Source organism: Pseudophryne corroboree, unplaced genomic scaffold (assembly GCF_028390025.1).
Source record: "Pseudophryne corroboree isolate aPseCor3 unplaced genomic scaffold, aPseCor3.hap2 scaffold_958, whole genome shotgun sequence".
In the NCBI taxonomy this organism is placed as follows: domain Eukaryota; kingdom Metazoa; phylum Chordata; class Amphibia; order Anura; family Myobatrachidae; genus Pseudophryne; species Pseudophryne corroboree.
The window spans coordinates 98,051-120,529 of NW_026970538.1; the positions used below are offsets into that span (position 1 = coordinate 98,051).

At 49.7% G+C, this 22,479-nt stretch overlaps 1 protein-coding gene across 1 annotated transcript; it reads right to left on the bottom strand.

The window, feature by feature from the left end:
* Positions 1–17,186: 17,186 nt before the first annotated feature.
* Positions 17,187–21,699, bottom strand: SNRPD2 (small nuclear ribonucleoprotein D2 polypeptide). Its single transcript, XM_063955535.1, has 3 exons — positions 21,594–21,699; positions 17,668–17,847; positions 17,187–17,569 (listed from the first exon to the last, which is right to left on the bottom strand). Coding segments are annotated over exons 1-3 (357 nt in total). The 5' UTR covers positions 21,596–21,699; the 3' UTR covers positions 17,187–17,394.
* Between the last annotated feature and the right edge of the window lie 780 nt (positions 21,700–22,479).

The window sequence follows — 22,479 nt, forward strand, 5'->3', positions numbered from 1 at the left end:
TGAGTACGTCCCGGCAGACTCCGGACCACAGACGTGAGAGAGTGTTCCTTTTATACTGGCCACACACTTTCTGACAGGCAGGGGGGGAGGGGGGGAGTCCCGGCCGGAGCAGCGCGCCGCTGGTGGCTGGTAAAGGCACCCGGCACTCAAGGGGGGAGATGGACAGCCTCTTCAATGGGGTGGACACTGCAATCTGCTCACCTCCGAGGGCCGCCAGGCGTCTCCTCCGAACCCCTGCCGTCTCGCCTCCCGTTCTTCTACCTCCAAGATGGCCGCCGCTCGTGCTCCGTAGCGCGCTTCTCGGCTCCTATCCGAGCCTGGGCCTCCTCCAGCCAGCCAACAGGGACCTCCGGTGGGTCTTCCGTGATGCCCTTGCAAGGGGCAAGGTAGTAGCAGGTCCGTCTAACGTCCCGGACAGGCCGACCACTCAGCTGGGGGGCAGTGTGAAAATTTAGGCCCCGGCTTCTGGGCGACGAGTAGGCCGCAATCCGCGGGAGCCAGGAAACTGGCTCCCCGATTCCGCAGCTCGTACTCGCCACCTGCACCAGCACTCTAGGGAGGTGATCCAGACGTTTTAGGCCAACTAGGATAGGGTGAAGGCTGTGGTATTATAAGGAAACTCTCAGGTCCCTGAGAGCTCACCAAAAACGCAGCCTGCTCATACAGCCTCCAGGCCACGCCCCCTGGCGCAATATCTTTGTAGCTTTTTGTTGAGGCGGGACGCCATCCTGTCCACCTGTGGCCTTTCCCCACGGTGTACAATCATTTGGAAGACTTCTGGATGAAGTCCCCACTCTCTCGGGTGGAGGTCGTGCTGAGTAAGTCTGCTTCTCAGTTGTCCACTCCAGGAATGAACACTGCTGACAGTGCTAACACATGATTTTCCGCCCATCGGAGAATCCTTGTGGCTTCTGCCATCGCCATCCTGCTTCTTGTGCCGCCCTGTCGGTTTACATGAGCGACCGCCGTGATGTTGTCTGACTGGATCAGCACCGCCGGTGTTGAAGCAGGGGTCTAGCCTGACTTAGGGCATTGTAAATGGCCCAAAGTTCCAGAACATTTATGTGTAGGGAAGTCTCCTGACTTTTCCATAGGCCTTGGAAGTTTCTTCCCTGTGTGACTGCCCCCCAGCCTTGAAGGCTGGCATCCGTGGTCACCAGGACCCAGTCCTGTATGTCACCACCACAGCGACACCCTGGCCCTTGGAGACAGGGTTATCCGCCGATGCATCTGAGAATGCGACCCGGACCACTTGTCCAACAGATCCCACTGGAAGATCCTTGCATGGGACTTGGCGAATGGAAATTCTTCGTAAGAAGCTCCCATCTTTCCCAAGTTTCGCGTGCATAGATGCACCGATACCTGTATTTGTATTAGGAGGTCTCCGTCTAGAGACGCCAACTCCTTGGACTTCTCCTCCGGGAGAAACCCTTTTTATCCTGTTCTGTGTCCAGAACCATACCCAGGAACAGTAGACGCGTCGTAGGAACCAGCTGTGACTTTGGAATATTCAGAATCCAGCCGTGCTGTTGTAGCACTTCCCGAGATAGTGCTACTCCGACGAACAACTGCTCCCTGGACCTCGCCTTTATAAGGAGATCGTCCAAGTACGGGATAAGTACTTCGGCCATTACCTTGGTAAATACCCCCGGTGCCGGGGACAGACCAACGGCAACGTCTGGAATTGGTAATGACAATCCTGTACCACAATTTTGAGGTACACCTGGTGACGAGGGTAAATAGGGACATGCAGGTAAGTATCCTTGATGTCCAGTGATACCCTGAAATTTTCCAGGCTTGCAATAATCGCCCTGAGCGATTCCATTTTGAACTTGAACCTTCGTATATAAGTGTTCAAAGATTTCAATTTTAGAATGGGTCTCACTGAACCGTCTGGTTTCGGTACCACAACATTTTGGAATAGTAACCCCGGCCTTGTTGAAAGAGGGGTACCTTGATTTCACCTGCTGGAAGTACAGCTTGTGAATTGCCGCCAGTACTACCTTTCTCCGAGGGCAGCAGGCAAGGCTGATGTGAGGCAACGGCGAGGGGGAGTCGTCTCGAACTCCAGCCTGTATCCCTGTGATACTACTTGCAGAACCTAGGGATCCACCTGTGGGCAAGCCCACTGATCCCTGCAGTTCCCGAGACGCGCCCCCACCGCACCTGTCTCCACCTGTGGAGCCCCAGCGTCATGCGGTGGACTCAGAGGAAGCGAGGGAAGATATTTGATCCTGGAACTGGCTGACTGGTGCAGCTTTTTTCCTTCTTCCCTTGTCTCTGTGCAGAAAGGAAGCGCCTTTGACCCGCTTGCTTTTCTGAAGCCGAAAGGACTGTACCTGAAAATACGGTGCTTTCTTTAGGCTTTTGTGAGGAAACCTGAGGTAAAAATTTTTCTTCCCAGCTGTTGCTGTGGATTCGAGGTCCCAGAGACCATCCCCAAACAATTCCTCACCCTTATAAGGCAGAATCTCCATGTGCCTTTTAAATGCAGCATCACCTGTCCACTGCCGGGTTTCTACTACCCTCCTGGCAGAATAGACATTGCATTAATTCTGGATGCCAGCCGGCAAATATCCCTCTGTGCATCCTTTATATATAAGACAACGTCTTAAATATGCTCAATGTTAGCAAATATTATTATCCCTGTCTTAGCGTATTAATATTATCTGACAGGGTGTCAGACCACGCTGCAGCAGCACTATTTATGCTGAGGCAATTGCAAGTTTCAGTATATAACCTGAGTGTGTAAATACAGACTTCAGGATCGCCTCCTGCTTTTATTCAGCAGGTTCCTTCAAGGTGGCCGTATCCTAAGACGGCAGTGCCACCTTTTGACAAACGTGTGAGCGCCTTATCCACCCTAAGGGATATCTCCCAACGTGACCTATCCTCTGGCGGGAAAGGGTACGCCATCAGCACTTCATTCATTCATCTGATGGGGGAACAAAACAGTGGCTGTTTTTTCTCCCCAAAAATAAAACCCCTTTTATGTGGTACTTGGGTTTATGTCAGAAAATGCGTAACACATTTTTCATTGCCGAGATCATGTAACGGATTTTCCTAGTGGATTGTCGACACTGGAGTCAGACTCCGTGTCGACATCTGTGTCTGCCATCTGAGGTAACGGGCGTTGTTTTGAGCCCCTGATGGCCTTTGAGACGCCTGGGCAGACGCGGGCTGAGAAGCCGGCTGTCCCACCACTGTTACGCCATCCAGCCTTTTATGTAAGGAGTTGACACTGTCGGTTAATACCTTCCACCTATCCATCCACTCTGGTGTCGGCCCCACAGGGGGCGACATCCCATTTATCGGCCTCTGCTCCGCCTCCACGTAACCTTCCTCATCCAACATGTCGACACAGCCGTACCGACACACCGCACACACACAGGGAATGCTCTGACTGAGGACAGGACCCCACAAAGTCCTTTGGGGAGACCGAGAGAGAGTATGCCAGCACACACCAGAGCGCTATATAATGCAGGGATTAACAATAACTGAGTGATTTTTCCCCAAATAGCTGCTTGTATACATATATTGCGCCTAAATTTAGTGCCCCCCCCTCTCTTTTTAACCCTTTGAGCCTGAAAACTAAAGGGGAGAGCCTGGGGAGCTGTCTTCCAGCTGCACTGTGAAGAGAAAATGGCGCAAGTGTGCTGAGGGTGAAGCCCCGCCCCCTTTTCGGCGGACTTTCTCCCGCTTTTTCTGTGATACTGGCAGGGGTAATTTTACATCTATATAGCCTCTGGGACTATATATGATGTATATTTTGCCAGCCAAGGTGTTATTTATTGCCCTCAGGGCGCCCCCCCCAGCGCCCTGCACCCATCAGTGACCGAAGTGTGAGGTGTGCATGAGGAGCAATGGCGCACAGCTGCAGTGCTGTGCGCTACCTTGGTGAAGACCGAAGTCTTCTGCCACCGATTTTCCGGACCTTCTTCGTGCTTCTGGCTCTGTAAGGGGGACGGCGGCGCGGCTCTGGGACTGAGCTCCGAGGCTGGGCCTGTGTTCGGTCCCTCTGGAGCTAATGGTGTCCAGTAGCCTAAGAAGCCCAAACTACCACCTGTTAGGTAGGTTCGCTTCTTCTCCCCTTAGTCCCTCGCTGCAGTGAGCCTGTTGCCAGCAGATCTCACTGAAAATAAAAAACCTAAATATACTTTCTTTCTAGGTGCTCAGGAGAGCCCCTAGTGTGCATCCAGCTCAGCCGGGCACAGAAATCTAACTGAGGTCTGGAGGAGGGTCATAGTGGGAGGAGCCAGTGCACACCAGGTAGTCCTAAAGCTTTCTTTAGTTGTGCCCAGTCTCCTGCGGAGCCGCTAATCCCCATGGTCCTTACGGAGTCCCAGCATCCACTTAGGACGTTAGAGAAATGGGGATTTAATGCCACGGCCGCAGGGACCAGTGTAAAAGTGTCCCCCAGCTGTGGCATTATCTCTCCAGCTAGTGGAGCCGGGTGCTGGTGTTAAAAATACGGGGGACCCCTACGCTTTTTGTCCCCCGTATTTTTGGCACCAGGACCAGACGCAGAGCCCGGTGCTGGTTGTGAAAATACGGGGGATCCACTGTCATTTTTCCCCCCGTATTTTTACAACCAGGACTGGCTCAAAGAGCCCGAGGCTGGTTATGCTTAGGAGGGGGGAACCCCACGCTTTTTTTTTCTGGGTTTTTTAAACACTTTTGTGCTGTCAAAAAAGTCGAATCCAGGATGCACACTATCCGTCAATTGGTCTGTTTTTCGACAGCGGGACTGTCGAATCCGTTTTTTATTGAATATGTCGAATTCGGGTCCCGGCGGCAGGGTGTCTGACTGTCGAATTGTGTCGAATTAAAAAACGGTCGAATTCCAGCCGGAATTTGACCACAATTGCATATACCCCATAGACTGTTACACCAATCTTAACCTCTATTAAAACAAAGCGTCCATCAGGGTCTGTCGAAGATGACAGGAGTTCGATGGGAACGGTTCTTTTAGCTAAAATAACTACACCTCTTTTCTTTGATGTATATGAAGCAGAATGCAATACTTGCCAGCCAAGGATTTGTGGCCTGAGGACGTTATCAGGTAGGAGGTGGGTCTCCTGAAGGAAGGCTATATCAATGTGTTGTTTAGTCAAATATAGCAAGAGTTTCCTTCTTTTTGAAGGTGAATTTACTCCTCCTACATTTAACGATCCAATTTAAGTAGCGACATCATCTATCATCATATATGTACTGTATGTACACACTATTAATCAGCATATAAGAGAAGAATAAAAGCAATGACATCACCTCGATAGCAAGAGTTTGGATGCAAATAAGCGTGAGGGAGGGGGCAGGCCAGGAACAAACTGGTTCCTGAAAACAACAAAATACAAACAGACAAAACATAAAAACACACAACAATACCATATGCATCAAGCAGAGATTGGGTCCCTGACTCGTACCTTTCCGAGTCAAGAATGACCATCTCTGTAATGCGTAAACTTGGGAAGTTAGACTTCCAATGTGTGGTAACCTGAGATTTAACATAGGGAGCATGAGAGCAGCTCCGCAACACCGCTCAGGCATCGAACAAGAATGTCTAATAATACTAAATTATTATTGCCAACCCATTTGGGGTATAGGAAAGCTGGTGTAGTCCCAATGCGGACTGAGTCCTTGCACTAATTCTGTAAAAGGAAGATCAAAGGAATTTAAACGAACAAATAGTGCTTTAAAGTAAGGAACTGTGCACATAGTTATGTATGAATGAATATGCATAGATGTGCCTGATAGGGTCTAAGTAACCCTCGTAGTAGACAGTCACTTCAATCATCGTCGTGCCCAGATTGGGAATTCATACCAGTGTGCAGTTCTTCCAGGTACTGTTGAGCATCGGCCACTGAGGTAAAATCTACGGGTGTGGTTCATCAAATCGACAGTATCTAGGTCGACAATGTTTAGGTCGATCACTATAGGTCGACAGTCACTAGGTCGACATGGATGGAAGGTCGACAGGGTTTCTAGGTCGACATGTGCTAGGTCGACAGGTCTAAAGGTCGACATGAGATTTTTTTTTTTTTTTTTGGTGTCGTTTTCTTCGTAGAGTGACCGGGATCCCAAATTAGTGCACCGCGTCCCCTCGCCATGCTTCGGGCATGGTGCCTTCGCTCCGCTACCGCTTCGCTCGGCACACTTTACCGTTCCAATCGTAGTCCACGTGGATCGTTAAGTATGAAAAAATTCAAAAAAAGAAAAAAAAATGTGAAAAACTCATGTCGACCTTTAGACCTGTCGACCTAGCACATGTCGACCTAGAAACCCTGTCGACCTTCCATCCATGTCGACCTAGTGACTGTCGACCTATAGTGGTCGATCTAAACATTGTCGACCTAGATACTGTCGATCTTCAGACCGGATCCCAAAATCTACGTGTGAGGATCCATTGTAAATGCGGAGTCGTGCCGGGTATAACGAGGCAAATTTTTTCCCTTTCTTGACCAGGTATGAACAAACTGGGGAAAACTCTTTTCTAGCAGCTGTCAGCTCCGCCGAATAGTCTTGAAATAGGAGCAGTCTATTTCCATTCCACTGCAAGGAACCGAGCTTACGGGAGGCCACCCATAGTAAGTTTTTGTGTGAGTAATTGAGGATACGGAAGATGACTACACGAGGGCGTGCTTCCGTCTGATTGTGTATCGGTCCTAGTCGTGTGCCCGTTCAATAACCATATCGTGGCATTGATCTGAGATTTGAAGTAATTCTGGGAGAGTGAGCCGTATAAAATCATAAAGGGCCGGACCTTTTACTTCTTCAGGGACCCCAACAACCCGTAGCTTATTCCTGCGCGATCTCTTCTCCAGATCTTGCAGTTTATTAATAATCGAGTGTTGCAGCTTTCTCTGTTTGGTAAAAGAGGTCTGTAAATCTGCCACATCAGAAAACATAGCCCCCAATTTCTGTTCAGTGTCCTGGACTCTGTGAGTGAGCTTGTCCAGCTGTTGCGTGATACTAGCTGTTTGTGCAGTGATAAGGGGGCCTATGGCATCCCTGATTGCAGCCACCATGTCCCTGTAAGTCACAGGGGTGTCTAGTTGTGCAGCCTCAGTATTAAAAGTATGCCCAGGGGGTGACTGGGGAGGTAGCTCACCTCTGCTGTGCGGCTTAGTGGTTGCTGCTGCTGGCACATGTGCTGGAGAGTCCGTCCAGCCAGCTCCGGGCGCCATCTTGGATGGGGCGTCCCTGGTTCCTTTAGTCTTATTGCGGGGCATCAGGGGGAGAAGATAGTGGTCCATGCACCGCTGTGGTGTCAGGGAGGATAGCGGGTGCGGGTCCCGGCGGCGTGGAGGCTGTGAGAACAGCCGTTATATCCGGAGCCCGGCGGCGGTATCGGAGCTGCACTAGCGTGCGGCTCACATCAGCGGGGCCGGAAGCGGAAGTCCAGCCGGTTCTTTTAACGCGGTAGATCTAGGGACAGGTAAAACCACCTTTTTAGACAGTCTGGAAACCGATGCGTCAACAAAGGGTGGGATTTCCCATTTCTTCCTATCCTCCTCAGGGAAGGGAAAAGCAACCAGAAACCTTTTTGGGATCTGGATTTTTTTCTCCAGGTTTTCTCAGGATTTTTCAAATATAGCGTTAAATTCTTTAAACGCAGGGAAGGTTAGCGAGGCTTTTTTATTGTCTGTGAAGTAATCCTCCTCAACCCGCTCAGGTGTGGTGTCATTAATGTTTAACACATCTCTAATGGCCTCAATCATGAGCTGCACCCCCATTGCAAGGGACGCCGCCCCCCTCAGCGCATCCCCATCACAGTCTGCTGAGTCGGTATCCGTGTCATTTTGCATAATCTGGGCAAGTGCACGTTTCTGTGGGAGCATGCTAGGGGATTTTGCAGGAATAGGGACAGAGCCTGACCAAACTGCCATAGATTTAACACCTGAGTTTCTGTCTCAGTATGAGCTACCCTAGTAGAAATCTGAGAGATCATTCCTTTAATGGAGGTCAACCACTCAGGCTCAGTAATAGGGATCTGAGACAAAGCATTACAATCCTGTGTACATGGAATGGATTCCTCCTGAGAGGAAACCTCTTCTGCAGCATATGACACAGAGTCCCTGGACATGGCTATGTGAGATAATGAACACACACACACAAATGTCAGACGCAGTTTCCCCCCAAGTATGCCACAGAGAGACACAGAGATTGGACCCAACCCACACACAGCGCTACCAGCGCTATCTGCGTACCTTAATAGACTACACAGACTTTACACAGTTCCCCCCCCCCCCCCCCCCCCCCTTCTATAACCCCCGGGTACCGCACAGGATAGCTGGAGTTGCTTGCTAAGACAGCTCTCCCTGTCAGCGTCTGTTACACAGGAACTGCAGGCAGGAAAATGGCGCTGAACGCTGCTGGGTCCGCCCTGAGAAGCTCCGTTCCCCCAACATGGCGCTGCTTCCCGCTCTTCATTTTATTATACTGCCCTGAGGATGTCTGTTGGCAGCGATCCGGGGACCCTGACAGTTTAGGGTATAGGCGCTGGCTCAGGGCGCTCCTCACAGCGCCACACTATGTACCGTTGAGCCCCGGAGCTCAATTAGTACTGCGCTCCCTACCCTGTTGCCACCATCTTCACACCAGCTCCCCACTTACCAGGGGGGCCGGTGACTCACTCGCCACCAAAGTCTTCTGGCTCTGTAAGGGGGTGGCGGCATGCTGCAGGAGTGAGAGTGGTTAACGATCAGCACCCTCAGGATCTCAGTGTCCTGTCAGCGAAGATAGTGGCTCAGACCCCGCAGGGCGGACACTGCTCCCCCCCTTAGTCCCTCGAAGCAGCGAAGCTGTTGCCTGCAGCCTCCCGGTGCCTAAATGAACTCTTACAAAAAAATAAAACCAAAGAAGCTCTAGGAGCTCCCCTAGCTGTGACCGGCTCCTCCGGACACATTTTCTAAACTGAGTCTGGTCGGAGGGGCATAGAGGGAGGAGCCAGCCCACACTATCAAACTCTTAAAGGGCCAGTGGCTCCTAGTGGACCCGTCTATACCCCATGGTACTAATGTGGACCCCAGCATCCTCTAGGACGTACGAGAAATACTGGCAGATTTTTATACTGCAATTTAGATTTCAGTTTGAACACACCCCACCCAAATCTAACTCTCTCTGCACATGTTACATCTGCCCCACCCTGCACTGCACATGGTTTTACCCAACTGCTAACAAATTTGCTGCTGCGATCAACTCTGAATTACCCCCATAGTGGGTAGGGTGTGTAGAGGAGAAAAGGGATGGGACAGTGAGTACGGTGTGTAGGGGAGAGGAAGGATGGGACAGTGAGTACGGTGTGTAGGGGAGAAAAGGGATGAGACAGTGAGTACGGTGTGTAGGGGAGAAAAGGGATGAGACAGTGAGTACGGTGTGTAGGGGAGAAAAGGGATGGGACAGTGAGTACGGTGTGTAGGGGAGAAAAGGGATGGGACAGTGAGTACGGTGTGTAGGGGAGAAAAGGGATGGGACAGTGAGTACGGTGTGTAGGGGAGAGGAAGGATGGGACATAGGGCCTAATTCAGACCTGATCGCAGCAGCAAATTTGTTAGCAGTTGGGCAAAACTATGTGCACTGCAGGGGGGCAGATGTAACATGTGCAGAGAAAATAGGATTTAGGTTACCTACCGGTAAATCCTTTTCTTGTAGTCCGTAGAGGATGCTGGGGTCCACATTAGTACCATGGGGTATAGACTGGTCCACCAGGAGCCATTGGCACTTTAAGAGTTTGAGAGTGTGGGCTGGCTCCTCCCTCTATGCCCCTCCTACCAGACAGTCTAGAAACTGTGCCCGAGGAGACGGACATCTTCGAGAGAAGGATTTTACACAGATAGTGGCGAGATTCACACCGGCTCACAAATACAAGGCACGTCAAGACAACTAGCTTAAAACGCAGCAACCGCTGAAACATTACTTACCAAGTAACAATGCAGTACTCAACTAAAACGAAGTTGTACTGAACCAAATTACGATAGCAGGAAAATGAAGCGCTGGGCGGGCACCCAGCATCCTCTATTGACTACGAGAAAAGGATTTACCGGTAGGTAACCAAAATCCTACTTTCTCTTACATCCTAGAGCACAGGTTCTCAAACTCGGTCCTCAGGACCCCACACAGTGCATGTTTTGCAGGTCTCCTCACAGAATCACAAGTGAAATAATTAGCTCCACCTGTGGACCTTTTAAAATGTGTCAGTGAGTAATTATTACACCTGTGCACCTGCTGGGTTACCTGCAAAACATGCACTGTGTGGGGTCCTGAGGACCGAGTTTGAGAACCCCTGTCCTAGAGGATGCTGGGGTCCACATTAGTACCATGGGGATGTACCAAAGCTCCCAGAACGGGAGGGAGAGCGCGGAGGCTCCTGCAGAACTGATTGGCCGCTGAGGACCTGAAGTTTGGTCAAAGTATCGAACTTGTAGAACTTTGCAAATGTGTTCGACCCCGACCAAGTAGCCGCTCAGCAAGGCTGTAAAGCCGAGACACCTTGGGCAGCCGCCCAGGAAGAACCCACCTTACGAGTAGAGTGGGCCTTAACAGAGGTAGGACACGGCAATCCTGCCGTAGAATACGCATGCTGGATAGTGAACCTGATCCAGTGAGAGATTGTCTGCTTAGAAGCAGGATGCCCAATTTTCTTGGGATCGTATAGGACAAACAGAGAGTCCGATTTTCTGTGACGAGCAGTCCTCTTCACATAGATCTTCAGAGCCTTTACAACATCCAAGGACTTTGATGAAATTGAGGAGTCAGTAGCAACTGGCACCACAATAGGTTGGTTGATATGAAATGCCGACACAACCTTCGGAAGGAACTGCTGACGTGTCCGGAGCTCAGCCCTATCTTCATGGAAGATCAAGTATGGGCTTCTACAGGACAAAGCCCCCAACTCCGGCACACGTCTAGCAGAAGCTAAGGCCAACAAGGTGACAGCCTTCCACGTGAGAAACTAGACCTCAACCTCCTGTAGACGCTCAAACCAGTCCGACTGGAGGAACTGCAACACCACGTTAAGATCCCAGGGCGCTGTAGGCGGCACAAAGGGAGGCTGGATGTGCAGAACTCCCTTCAAAAAAGTCTGAACCTCAGGGACGGCAGCCAACTGTTTCTGGAAGAAAATGGATACGGACGAAATTTGTACCTTTACGGATCCCAACCTCAGGCCCATATCCACACCTGCTTGCGGGAAGAGTTGAAAACTTCCCAGTTGAAACTCCACCGTAGGAAACTTCTTGGACTCACACCAAGATACATATTTTTTCCAAATATGGTGGTAATGTTTAGACGTAACTCCTTTCCTAGCCTGTATCAGGGTAGGAATAACCTTGTCCGGAATCCCCTTCCGAGCTAGTATCTGGCATTCAACTTCCATGCCGTCAAACGCAGCAAGTCTTGATAGGCGAACAGCCCCTGCTGCTACAGGTCCTCCGGAAGAGGCCTCGGATCTTCTAGCAGTAGATCCAGAAGATATGCGTTACAAGACCTTCTTGGCCAGTCCGGAGCAATGAGGATCACTTGAACCCTTGTTCTCCTTATGAGCTTTAGCACTCTTGGAATGAGTGGGAGTGGTGGAAACACGTACACCGACTGGAAAACCCACGGAGACACCAGTGCGTCCACCACCACTGCTTGCGGGTCCCTCGACCTGGAACAATATCGCCGAAGCTTCTTGTTGAGACGAGGCCATCATGTCGATTTGAGGTACACACCAAAGATCGGTCACCTCCGTGAACACTTCCGGATGGAGTCCCCACTCTCCTGGATGGAGATCGTGTCTGCTGAGGAAGTCCGCTTCCCAATTGTCTACTCCCAGAAAGAAAATTGCTGACAGCGCCAACGCGCGTTTTTCTGCCCAGAGGATGATTCTTGTTACCTCTGACATTGCAGCTCTGCTCTTCGTTCCGCCCTGTCGGTTGATGTAAGCCACTTTTGTTACATTGTCCGACTGCACTTGAATGGCCCGATTTCTCAGAAGATGGGCCGCTTGGAGAAGACCTTTGTAGACGGCTCTTAGTTCTAGAATGTTTATTGGCAGGCCGGCTTCCAGACTTGACCACCTTCCTTGGAAGGTCTCCCCTTGAGTGACTGCGCCCCAGCCTGGGAGACTTGCATCCGTGGTTAGAAGGATCCAGTCCTGAATCCCGAACCTGCGGCCCTCCAGAAGGTGAGGTAGTTGCAACCACCAGAGGAGTGAAATCCTGGCCGTTGGTGACAGACGTATCCTTTGGTGCATATGTAAGTGGGATCCCGACCATTTTTCCAGGAGATCCAGTTGGAAGGACAGAGCATGAAACCTCCCATACCGAAGGGCCTCGTAAGAGGCCACCATCTTCCCCAGAAGGCGAATGCACTGATGAACCGACACCCGGGCTGGCTTCAGGACATCCCGGACCATTGTTTGTATCACCAACGCTTTTTCCTCTGGAAGAAACACCCTCTGCACTTCCGTGTCAAGGATCATTCCCCGAAAGGACAACCGCCTGGTTGGTTCCAACCGTGTTCCCTGAGCAGGTGGGTCGTGAGAAAGATGGACTGTAACAGCTTCTCCTTGGATGGTGCCTTTATCAGCAGATCGTCCAGATATGGAATTATATTCACCCCCCGTTTGCGAAGGAGTATGATCATTTCCGCTATCACCTTGGTGAAAACCCTCGGTGCTGTGGAGAGGCCAAATGGGAGGTCCTGGAACTGATAGTGACAGTCCAACAGTGCGAATCGGAGATAAGCCTGATGCGGCGGCCAAATCGGAATATGAAGGTACGCATCCTTGATATCCAGGGATACCTGGAATTCCCCCTCTTCCAGACTTGATATCACCGCCCTTAGAGATTCCATTTTGAACCTTAACTCCTTCAGAAAGGGATTTAGCGATTTTAGGTTCAGAATGGGCCTGATTGAACCATCCGGTTTCGGTACCACGAAAAGGTTCAAATAGTAACCTTTGTTTTGCAGATGAGGAGGGACCGGTACAATGACCTGTGCCTCCACCAACTTCTGGACGGCTGCCTTCAGGACAGCCCTGTCTGCCAGCAAAGCTGGCAAGCCTGATTTGAAGAATTGGTGAGGAGGGAGATCTTGAAATTCCAGCCTGTATCCCTGTGACATGATATCTTGCACCCAGGGATCCAGGCCGAACGACACCCAGACGTGACTGAACTGAGTCTCGCTCCCACCTCTGGTGCGTGCAGTCCACCGTTATGCGGAGGACTTCGGCGTACCTGAAGCAGGTTTCTGTTCCTGGGAACCCGCCGCAGCCGGTTTCTTGGATTTGGGCCAGCCTCCCCTAAAGAAGGTGTTGGACGGTCTGGCTTTTCGTGGCTTGGCAGCCCGAAAGGGCTGTGATGCAGTTGGAAAAAAGGGTTTCTTCGTAGTAGGTGCAGTTGAGGGAAAAAAAGGTGACTTACCCGCTGTAGCCGTGGAGATCCACGCATCTAACGCTTCCCCAAAGAGAGCCTGACCTGTGTAGGGTAGGGTCTCCACACTTCTCCTGGATTCCGCGTCAGCAGACCACTGGCGCAGCCACAGTCCTTGACGAGCTGAGACAGACATGGAAGAAATTCCTGCAGCCATGGAACCCAGGTCCTTCATGGATTCTACGAGAAATCCTGACGAATCCTGAATGTTACGCAAAAACAATTCAACATCACATTTCTCCATAGTATCCAAGTCTTCAAGTAACGTGCCTGACCACTTTACTATAGCTTTGGCAATCCAAGCACTGGCGATAGTGGGTCGTAATATGGCCCCTGAAGCTGTGTACATGGATTTGCGCATTATCAGTTTTACGATCAGCCGGCTCTAGCAAGATGGTGGATCCTAGAACAGGTAAAACCACCTTTTTTGAGAGTCTGGATACAGGCGCGTCAACAATGGGCGGGTTTTCCCATTTTTTTCTATCCCCCACAGGGAAAGGAAATGCCACCAGGACCCTTTTAGGGATCTGGAATTTTTTCTCAGGTTTTTCCCAGGCTTTTTAAAAAATAGCATTTAATTCTTTGGACGCATGGAAGGTTAGCGAGGCTTTCTTATTTTCAGTGAAGTAAGCCTCCTCAACCTGCTCAGGTGTTGTATCAGTAATATTCAACACATCCCTAATAGCCTCAATCATCAACTGCACCCCTTTTACAAGAGATGCTGCCCCCCTCAACACATCCCCATCACCGTCCTCAATGTCAGAATCGGTATCCGTGTCATCTTGCATAATCTGTGCAAGAGCACATTTTTGGGAATATACAGCGGGGGGCCCTGAGGTAACAGAACTGGGCCAGACTGCCATAGAGTTCTGTAAAGCCTGAGTTGCAGACTCATTCTGTGCAACCCTAGTAGAAATCTGAGAAATCATAGATTTGATAGAGGATAACCACTCAGGCTCCCTTGCTGGTATCTGTGCTAAAACAGTGCAATCCTGATTACATGGAATGGGATCATCCTGAGAGGACATATCCTCTGCAGCATATGACACAGAGTCCCTGGACATAGCTTAATGTAGACCACAGACACTCCACACACACACAGGGGAGGGCAGACAGAGTTTCACCCCCAAGAATGGCAAGAGAGACACAGAGATTGGAGCCAACCCACACACAGCGCTTTTTAGGTATAGGGAGACCCCTATCAGCGCTGACTGTGCACCTTAATAGGTTGCACAGCCTGTATACAGGGCGCTGCCCCCCCCCTTCTACAACCCCCTGGTACCGTGAGAGATAGCTGGAGTTGCTGTGGAGGGACTTGCTCTGCACTGACAGCGCTGTGCAGGCTGGAAAATGGCGCTGAACGTTGCTGGGTCTGCTGAGAAGCTCCGCCCCCAAAATGGCGCTGTCTTCCCGCTCTTCATAGGATTATACTGGCCTGAGGAATTATGCTGGCAGAGATCTCGGGACCCCGACAGGCTGCGTGACCAGTGTAGGCGCTGGCTCAGGGCGCCCCTCCCAGCGCCGCACTATGTACCGCTGAGCCCCGGAGTGTAGTTAGTACTGCGCTCCATACCCTGTTGCCGCCATCTTCACACCGTCCCCCCACTTGCTAGGGGGGTCGGTGACTCACTCGCCACCAATCTTCTGGCTCTGTAAGGGGGCGGCAACATGCTGCCGGGGTGAGCGATCCCCTGTGGCGGGGAACGATCGATCCCCTCAGGAGCTCAGTGTCCAGTCAGTGGAGATAGTGGCTCAGAACCCGCAGGGCGGACACTACTCCCCCCCTCAGTCCCTCGCTGCAGGGAGGCTGTTGCCAGTAGTCTCCCTGAAAAATAAACTCTAAAAAAAAAAAAACAGACTTTCTAAAGAAGCTCTGTAGAGCTCCCCTAGCTGTGACCGGCTCCTCCGGGCACATTTTCTAAACTGAGTCTGGTAGGAGGGGCATAGAGGGAGGAGCCAGCACACACTCTCAAACTCTTAAAGTGCCAATGGCTCCTGGTTGACCCGTCTATACCCCATGGTACTAATGTGGACCCCAGCATCCTCTAGACGTAAGAGAAATTCAGAGGTAGCTCCGCCTCAACTTCTTGAACCCAGGCTTCTATAGCTTTTTTCAGGACTGTCTAGCGCAGCCCTCCCTGTTAGCTGCCTGCACTGCAAGCACCAACTTACAAACTGAGCTCCAGTGCCTGGAGGCGGGAATATAGAGGAGGCGGTGCAGTGCATCCTGGGAACAGTCAAAGTTTTAGCCTGTTGGTGCCTCAGATCAAGATCCAACTCTACACCCCGATGTTATTCCCTGTAGAATCCAGTGTACTCTGCTGCAGAAACAACTGTGTTTACCGATGGTCTATTGCAGAGGTTCTCAAACTCGGTCCTCGGGGGCCCGCACAGTGCATGTTTTGCAGGTAACCCAGCAGGTGCACAGGTGTATTAATTACTCACTGACACATTTTAAAAGGTCCACAGGTGGAGCTAATTATTTCACTTGCGATTCTGTGAGGAGACCTGCAAAACATGCCCTGTGTGGGCCCCCGAGGACCGAGTTTGAGAACCTCTGGTCTATTGATTCGTATTTGTGTAGACTGCCGTTAAAGTCAATAAGAATTAGCCCAACACTGCCGAGATTTGTGTTTAGTAAATTTCCAAAATCTTGAATCAAATTGGGAGCTTGGTAAATTTTCGTCATCAATTTTATTGATCTAATGAAACATTTCAAACAGTGTCTGCGGGGCCCCGTGCCGCCGTGAGCAGGAAAGGGTCTGCGGGGCCCCGTGCCGCCGTGAGCAGGAAAGAGTCTGCGAGGCCCCGTGCCACCGTGAGCAGGAAAGGGTCTGCGGGGCCCCGTGCCGCCGTGAGCAGGAAAGGGTCTGCGGGGCCCCGTGCCGCCGTGAGCAGGAAAGGGTCTGCGTGGCTTCGTGAGCAGGACAAGTGCTGGAAAATTGCAGACCCTAAGGGCGGTATTCAATTCTTTCCAGCCCCTTCCACACCTGTTCTGCTTCTGCTAACGGGCATGGTATCATCTTTTCCGCTTGCTACTCCCAGGGTAGCGAGGCGCTCTAACCCTTTATGCAGCTAAACCAGATTACTATGGGCGCAACATGCGCTATAATGGGGATCACTTTAGAAAGGAGATTTGGCGTGATAAATCATTTGAATACCGCCCTAAGTTACCTTTTTCCGGATAATGTCAACAACAATTTAGGTGTAAGTTGTTACATATATATAAAAATTATTATATATTTCTAAACGGTCAATGATAACATCCACAACTACATCTCTATGAGATACTCCTGTATGTCTTACCCCTCTGTAATTATATATCACCTGGCACAACACAGTGCTACACCACAGACTCACAAAGCATAAAGTGACTGTAGCACAAGTATTCACACATCTTCCTGAAATAGCGCCTACAAGAGATGCAGTTTATCTAGCACCTGGGAACGGACAATAACACCAGCCAATAATGGCAACTATGTACTATGGTTACTATACAGACATAAAAGTTGAGATTTGTGTATTGGTTGGTGGAGTATAATCTGATACATTTGTGTCATTATGTTCTGTTGAGTTTCATTGTTCTTTGTGTAATTTCCTTGCACTGTTCTACATCTCACCCAATAAAACGATGATACTATTGTACAGTGATCATATACAGAGGAAGTGTTTCTGATTATATTACATTATGAGGACAGCTGCGTGCGAGTCCCGAGTATCTGGGGCGGTGTGAAGACGCATCTCATACAGTAATCATGCGCCACACATGTCTAACTTCTCCTGTTTATTAGAAAAACAAAACACAGTGACAAACATGTTACATGGGACCCAACAGATCCCAGGCATGTGCGGACACACCCGTCTCACACACAGGAGGCCTCCACACGGATGGGACATACACAACATAACCAGTGCCCGCAATAACTGCACGACGGCGACAGGCCAAACTGAAGAACACAGCGACCACCTGGGGGCGCCATCACTTTCCAGCCAGTAATGGATTCCTGAGCACGACGATGACGCTGTCTCCTCGGAGGAACATCTTGGAGATATATCTGTCCTTGTTCACTGGCTTTGACTTCTTCTTCCCTTTCCCACTTTTGGGAACCTCCGTCCACATTTCCTTAACATTTTCTAGTACCATATTGCAGTGCCTGAGGGTGACAGAGAGCGAGATGGGGGTTAGTAATAGCACCCGGACAACTCCCATCACAGACACAACCACACCTGGCCGTGAGAGCGCTCTGCTCACCTGTCAAACGCCTTCACCCGTCCCAGCAGCTTCTTGTTATTCCTGCAGTTGATGAGAACCTGCGTGTTATTCTTGACGGACTGTGTGAGCACAGACAAGGGCCCCGTGTTGAACTCCTCTTCCTCCCGCTTCTGCAGCTCTTCTGGTGTCATCTCGCTCTTGGGTTTGTTTAGGAGACTCCTGGGGATAGAAGACAGCAATGACTACAGCACCGGCTGCACTGCGGTGTCCTACGTCCATGGCCACAGTCCGACTACACAGTATGGTGTCATTTGCCAGCATCACTTTACAGTGGAGAAAACCTGTGCAGAAGTCGCATTCTCTTTATCATGTAGCCAAGATCAAACACCCCCTCCCATTTGCACAAGGCAACAAAAGGAAAAGATGGCTGCAGGGAACGGGTTATTAATATGTAGGTGTTAGTGCAGCTTCAGATACGGAGCCTTTGTTTTGCAGGTCACTAGACGGATCAGCAGCTGAAACACTGGAGAACACAATTTCCTGACGCACCCCATTTCCTGAACAAGATGATGACATAGGGGCTACAGAGGAAACGTGTAAGCTATATCAATGAGTAGTATCTATACTTCCAGCACAATATAAAGCATGCCAAGGGGTAGATTTACTATCGGGCAGCTTGTCAAAGGCAATGATCATCGTCCGTTATGTGGGAACATGTGCCTGAGGAAGTATAGGTGACACCACGGACAGCAAACGCAGCGATGACACGTTAGATCGCGATCCGGGCTGCTGCTACCTGCTGGATTCACATTGGCTGAATGCTGAACATAGTTGTGTGGGGTCCTTCCCCTTGTAATAGGATTACATTACATATATATATATATTGTGTTTTGACGTGCAGATCAGACAAGGTGTGTTCTCATCTTATATAGGAGGATGGATAATATTGAAATATATAGGTGGGAGGGATATGCCACCTAACTGTGCATATAGGGAGATAGCTGATCTATAACTGTGTATACATGGGGAAGTGTGCGGTAGATAGAGTTAAGGATGATGATATGGGGGGGGAGGAGATATAGTTATACTCACTTATAACCAGTCATTTATATAGCGCGCACACATTCCACAGCGCTTTACAGAGATTATTACACACACACAGGGAGGGGGTGAGATGTGCGAGTATATATATATATATATATATACACACACACACATATACACACACATGGGGAAAGGGACAGACAGACAGACATGTGTAAGAGGTGAGATATGACTACACATAGGGGAGTGGGATTATATATGTATATATAGTGAGATAGACAGGTATAGGGGCAGGGGTATATAATGAGTGATGCCGGGGAAGGAGTGGTTATATATATGTACCGTATATACTCGAGTATAAGTCGACCCGAATATAAGCCGAGGCACCTAATTTCACCCCAAAAAACTGGGAAAACTTATTGACTCGAGTATAAGCCTAGGGTGGGAAATGCAAGTCTAGCCGTACACAGCCCTCAGTGCTAGATATGCCCCCACATTGCCAGATATGCCCCCACATTGCCAGATATGCCCCCACATTGCCAGATATGCCCCCACAGTGCCAGATATGCCCTCATAGTGCCAGATATGCCCCCACAGTGCCGGATATGCCCCCACAGTGCCAGATATGCCCCCACAGTGCCATACTGCCAGATATTCCCCCACGGTGTCAGATATACCCCCACAGTGCTACATGTGCCCCCACAGTGCCAGATATGCCCTCATACTGCCAGATTTTCCCCACGGTGCCAGATATGCCCCCACAGTGCTACACATTCCCCCACAGTGCCAGATATGCCCTCACAGTGCCAGATATACCCTCATGGTGCCAGATATGCACAGCCCCCAACCCCCCCCCCACCCCCCCACTGCCGCCGCCTGTCTCTACTCACCATTGACGGGCTATGTGTAAACGAATGAAGGGGCAGCGGAATGCGGGCAGCAGCAGGCGGTGCGGGCATCGGTGGCCGGCCTTAGGTCATACAGGAAAGTCTGCAGCGGCTGAGGAGGCGGGCGGCGCGGCGGTGCTTCAGCGAGCAGGGAGAGGGAGACGGACGGCTGCAGCAGCGTCACTGATTGATGCACCAATTACAGTGCGCTGCTGCGGCTCCCGTGTCCCCCTCCCTCCTCCTCCTTCCCTCCTTCCCAGAGCTCTCTACGCTCTGCTCCGGAGCATCACTCGAGTATAAGCCGAGGGGGAACTTTTTCAGCACAAAAAATGTGCTGAAAAACTCGGCTTATACTCGAGTATATACGGTATATATAGTGTGATAGACCGGTATAGGGGCAGGGGTATATAATAAGTGATGCCGGGGAAGGGGTGATTATATATATGTATATATAGTGAGATAGACAGGTATAGGGGCAGGGGTATATAATAAGTGATGCCGGGGAAGGGGTGATTATATATATGTATATATAGTGAGATAGACAGGTATAGGGGCAGGGGTATATAATAAGTGATGTCAGGGAAGGGGTGATTATATATATGTATATATAGTGAGATAGACAGGTATAGGGGCAGGGGTATATAATAAGTGATGCCGGGGAAGGGGTGATTATATATATGTATATATAGTGAGATAGACAGGTATAGGGGCAGGGGTATATAATAAGTGATGTCAGGGAAGGGGTGATTATATATATAGTGAGATAGACAGGTATAGGGGCAGGGGTATATAATGAGTGATGTCAGGGAAGGGGTGGTTATATATATGTATATATAGTGAGATAGACAGATATAGGGGCAGGGGTATATAATAAGTGATGTCAGGGAAGGGGTGGTTATATATATATATATATATGTATATATAGTGAGATAGACAGATATAGGGGCAGGGGTATATAATAAGTGATGTCAGGGAAGGGGTGGTTATATATGTATATATAGTGAGATAGACAGGTATAGGGGCAGGGGTATATAATAAGTGATGTCAGGGAAGGGGTGATTATATATATAGTGAGATAGACAGGTATAGGGGCAGGGGTATATAATGAGTGATGTCAGGGAAGGGGTGGTTATATATATGTATATATAGTGAGATAGACAGATATAGGGGCAGGGGTATATAATAAGTGATGTCAGGGAAGGGGTGGTTATATATATATATATATATATATATATATATATATATATATATATATATATATATATAGTGAGATAGACAGATATAGGGGCAGGGGTATATAATAAGTGATGTCAGGGAAGGGGTGGTTATATATGTATATATAGTGAGATAGACAGATATAGGGGCAGGGGTATATAATAAGTGATGTCAGGGAAGGGGTGATTATATATATATGTGTATATATAGTGAGATAGACAGATATAGGGGCAGGGGTATATAATAAGTGATGTCAGGGAAGGGGTGATTATATATATGTATATATAGTGAGATAGACAGGTATAGGGGCAGGGGTATATAATAAGTGATGTCAGGGAAGGGGTGGTTATATATGTATATATAGTGAGATAGACAGATATAGGGGCAGGGGTATATAATAAGTGATGTCAGGGAAGGGGTGATTATATATATATATGTGTATATATAGTGAGATAGACAGATATAGGGGCAGGGGTATATAATAAGTGATGTCAGGGAAGGGGTGATTATATATATGTATATATAGTGAGATAGACAGGTATAGGGGCAGGGGTATATAATAAGTGATGTCAGGGAAGGGGTGGTTATATATGTATATATAGTGAGATAGACAGGTATAGGGGCAGGGGTATATAATAAGTGATGTCAGGGAAGGGGTGGTTATATATGTATATATAGTGAGATAGACAGGTATAGGGGCAGGGGTATATAATAAGTGATGTCAGGGAAGGGGTGATTGTATATGTATATATAGTGAGATAGACAGGTATAGGGGCAGGGGTATATAATAAGTCACACCGGGGTAACCCGGCTACTCACATTGTTCTCCCTCTCACGTTGCTCCGGCGATTTCTCTCTTCCCTCCTGTACGCACTTCCGCTTCCGGGTCTCTGTTCCGCTTCCGGTGGCTGTTACCATGGTAGCCTCGTACATAACTTTATTAGCAAACGTCGCGCAACAACTGACACTGTCACTGTACACACCGTGCGGCCTCAGTGCGGGGCATAGTGTTATGTGGGGGTGGGGGATAATATGTGGGGGTGGGGTGGGTAATGTGAGGAGATGGGGATAATATATGGGGTGGGGTGGGGTGGGTAATGTGATGAGATGGGGGATAATATATGGGGTGGGTGATGGGTAGATGCTAGAATCAAGTGGGCTAAGGGACCTTTTCCGTAAGGGGGAGGAGTTACGACACAAGGGGGAGGAGCTAGGCCAGCGGGATAGTCCCTCTACTATCCACGCCACCAACTATTACCTTTAGTAATCAGGTGGCGAGCGGAACGGAGCGAGCCACCGAGCCCGAAGCGCGGCGAGCGAAGCGAGCCCGCGAGGGTACTTTTCGGGTACCCTGTTCGCCCGTAGCTCCTCCCCCTGGTGACGTGTCTCCTCCCCTAGATACGTCAGAAGGTCCCTTCTCCCACTCCGAAATAGAATCAACCGTGGGTGATGTGAGGAGTTGGGGATAATATATGGGGTGGGGTGGGTAATGTGAGGAGATGGGTGATAATATATGGGGTGGGGTGGGTAATGTGAGGAGGCGGGGGTTAATATCTGGGGGTGGGGTGGGTAATGTGATGAGATGGGGGATAATATATGGGGTGGGTAGGGTGGGTATTGTGAGGAGGCGGGGGATAATATCTGGGGGTGGGGTGGGTAATGTGAGGAGGTGGGGGATAATATCTGGGGGTGGGGTGGATAATGT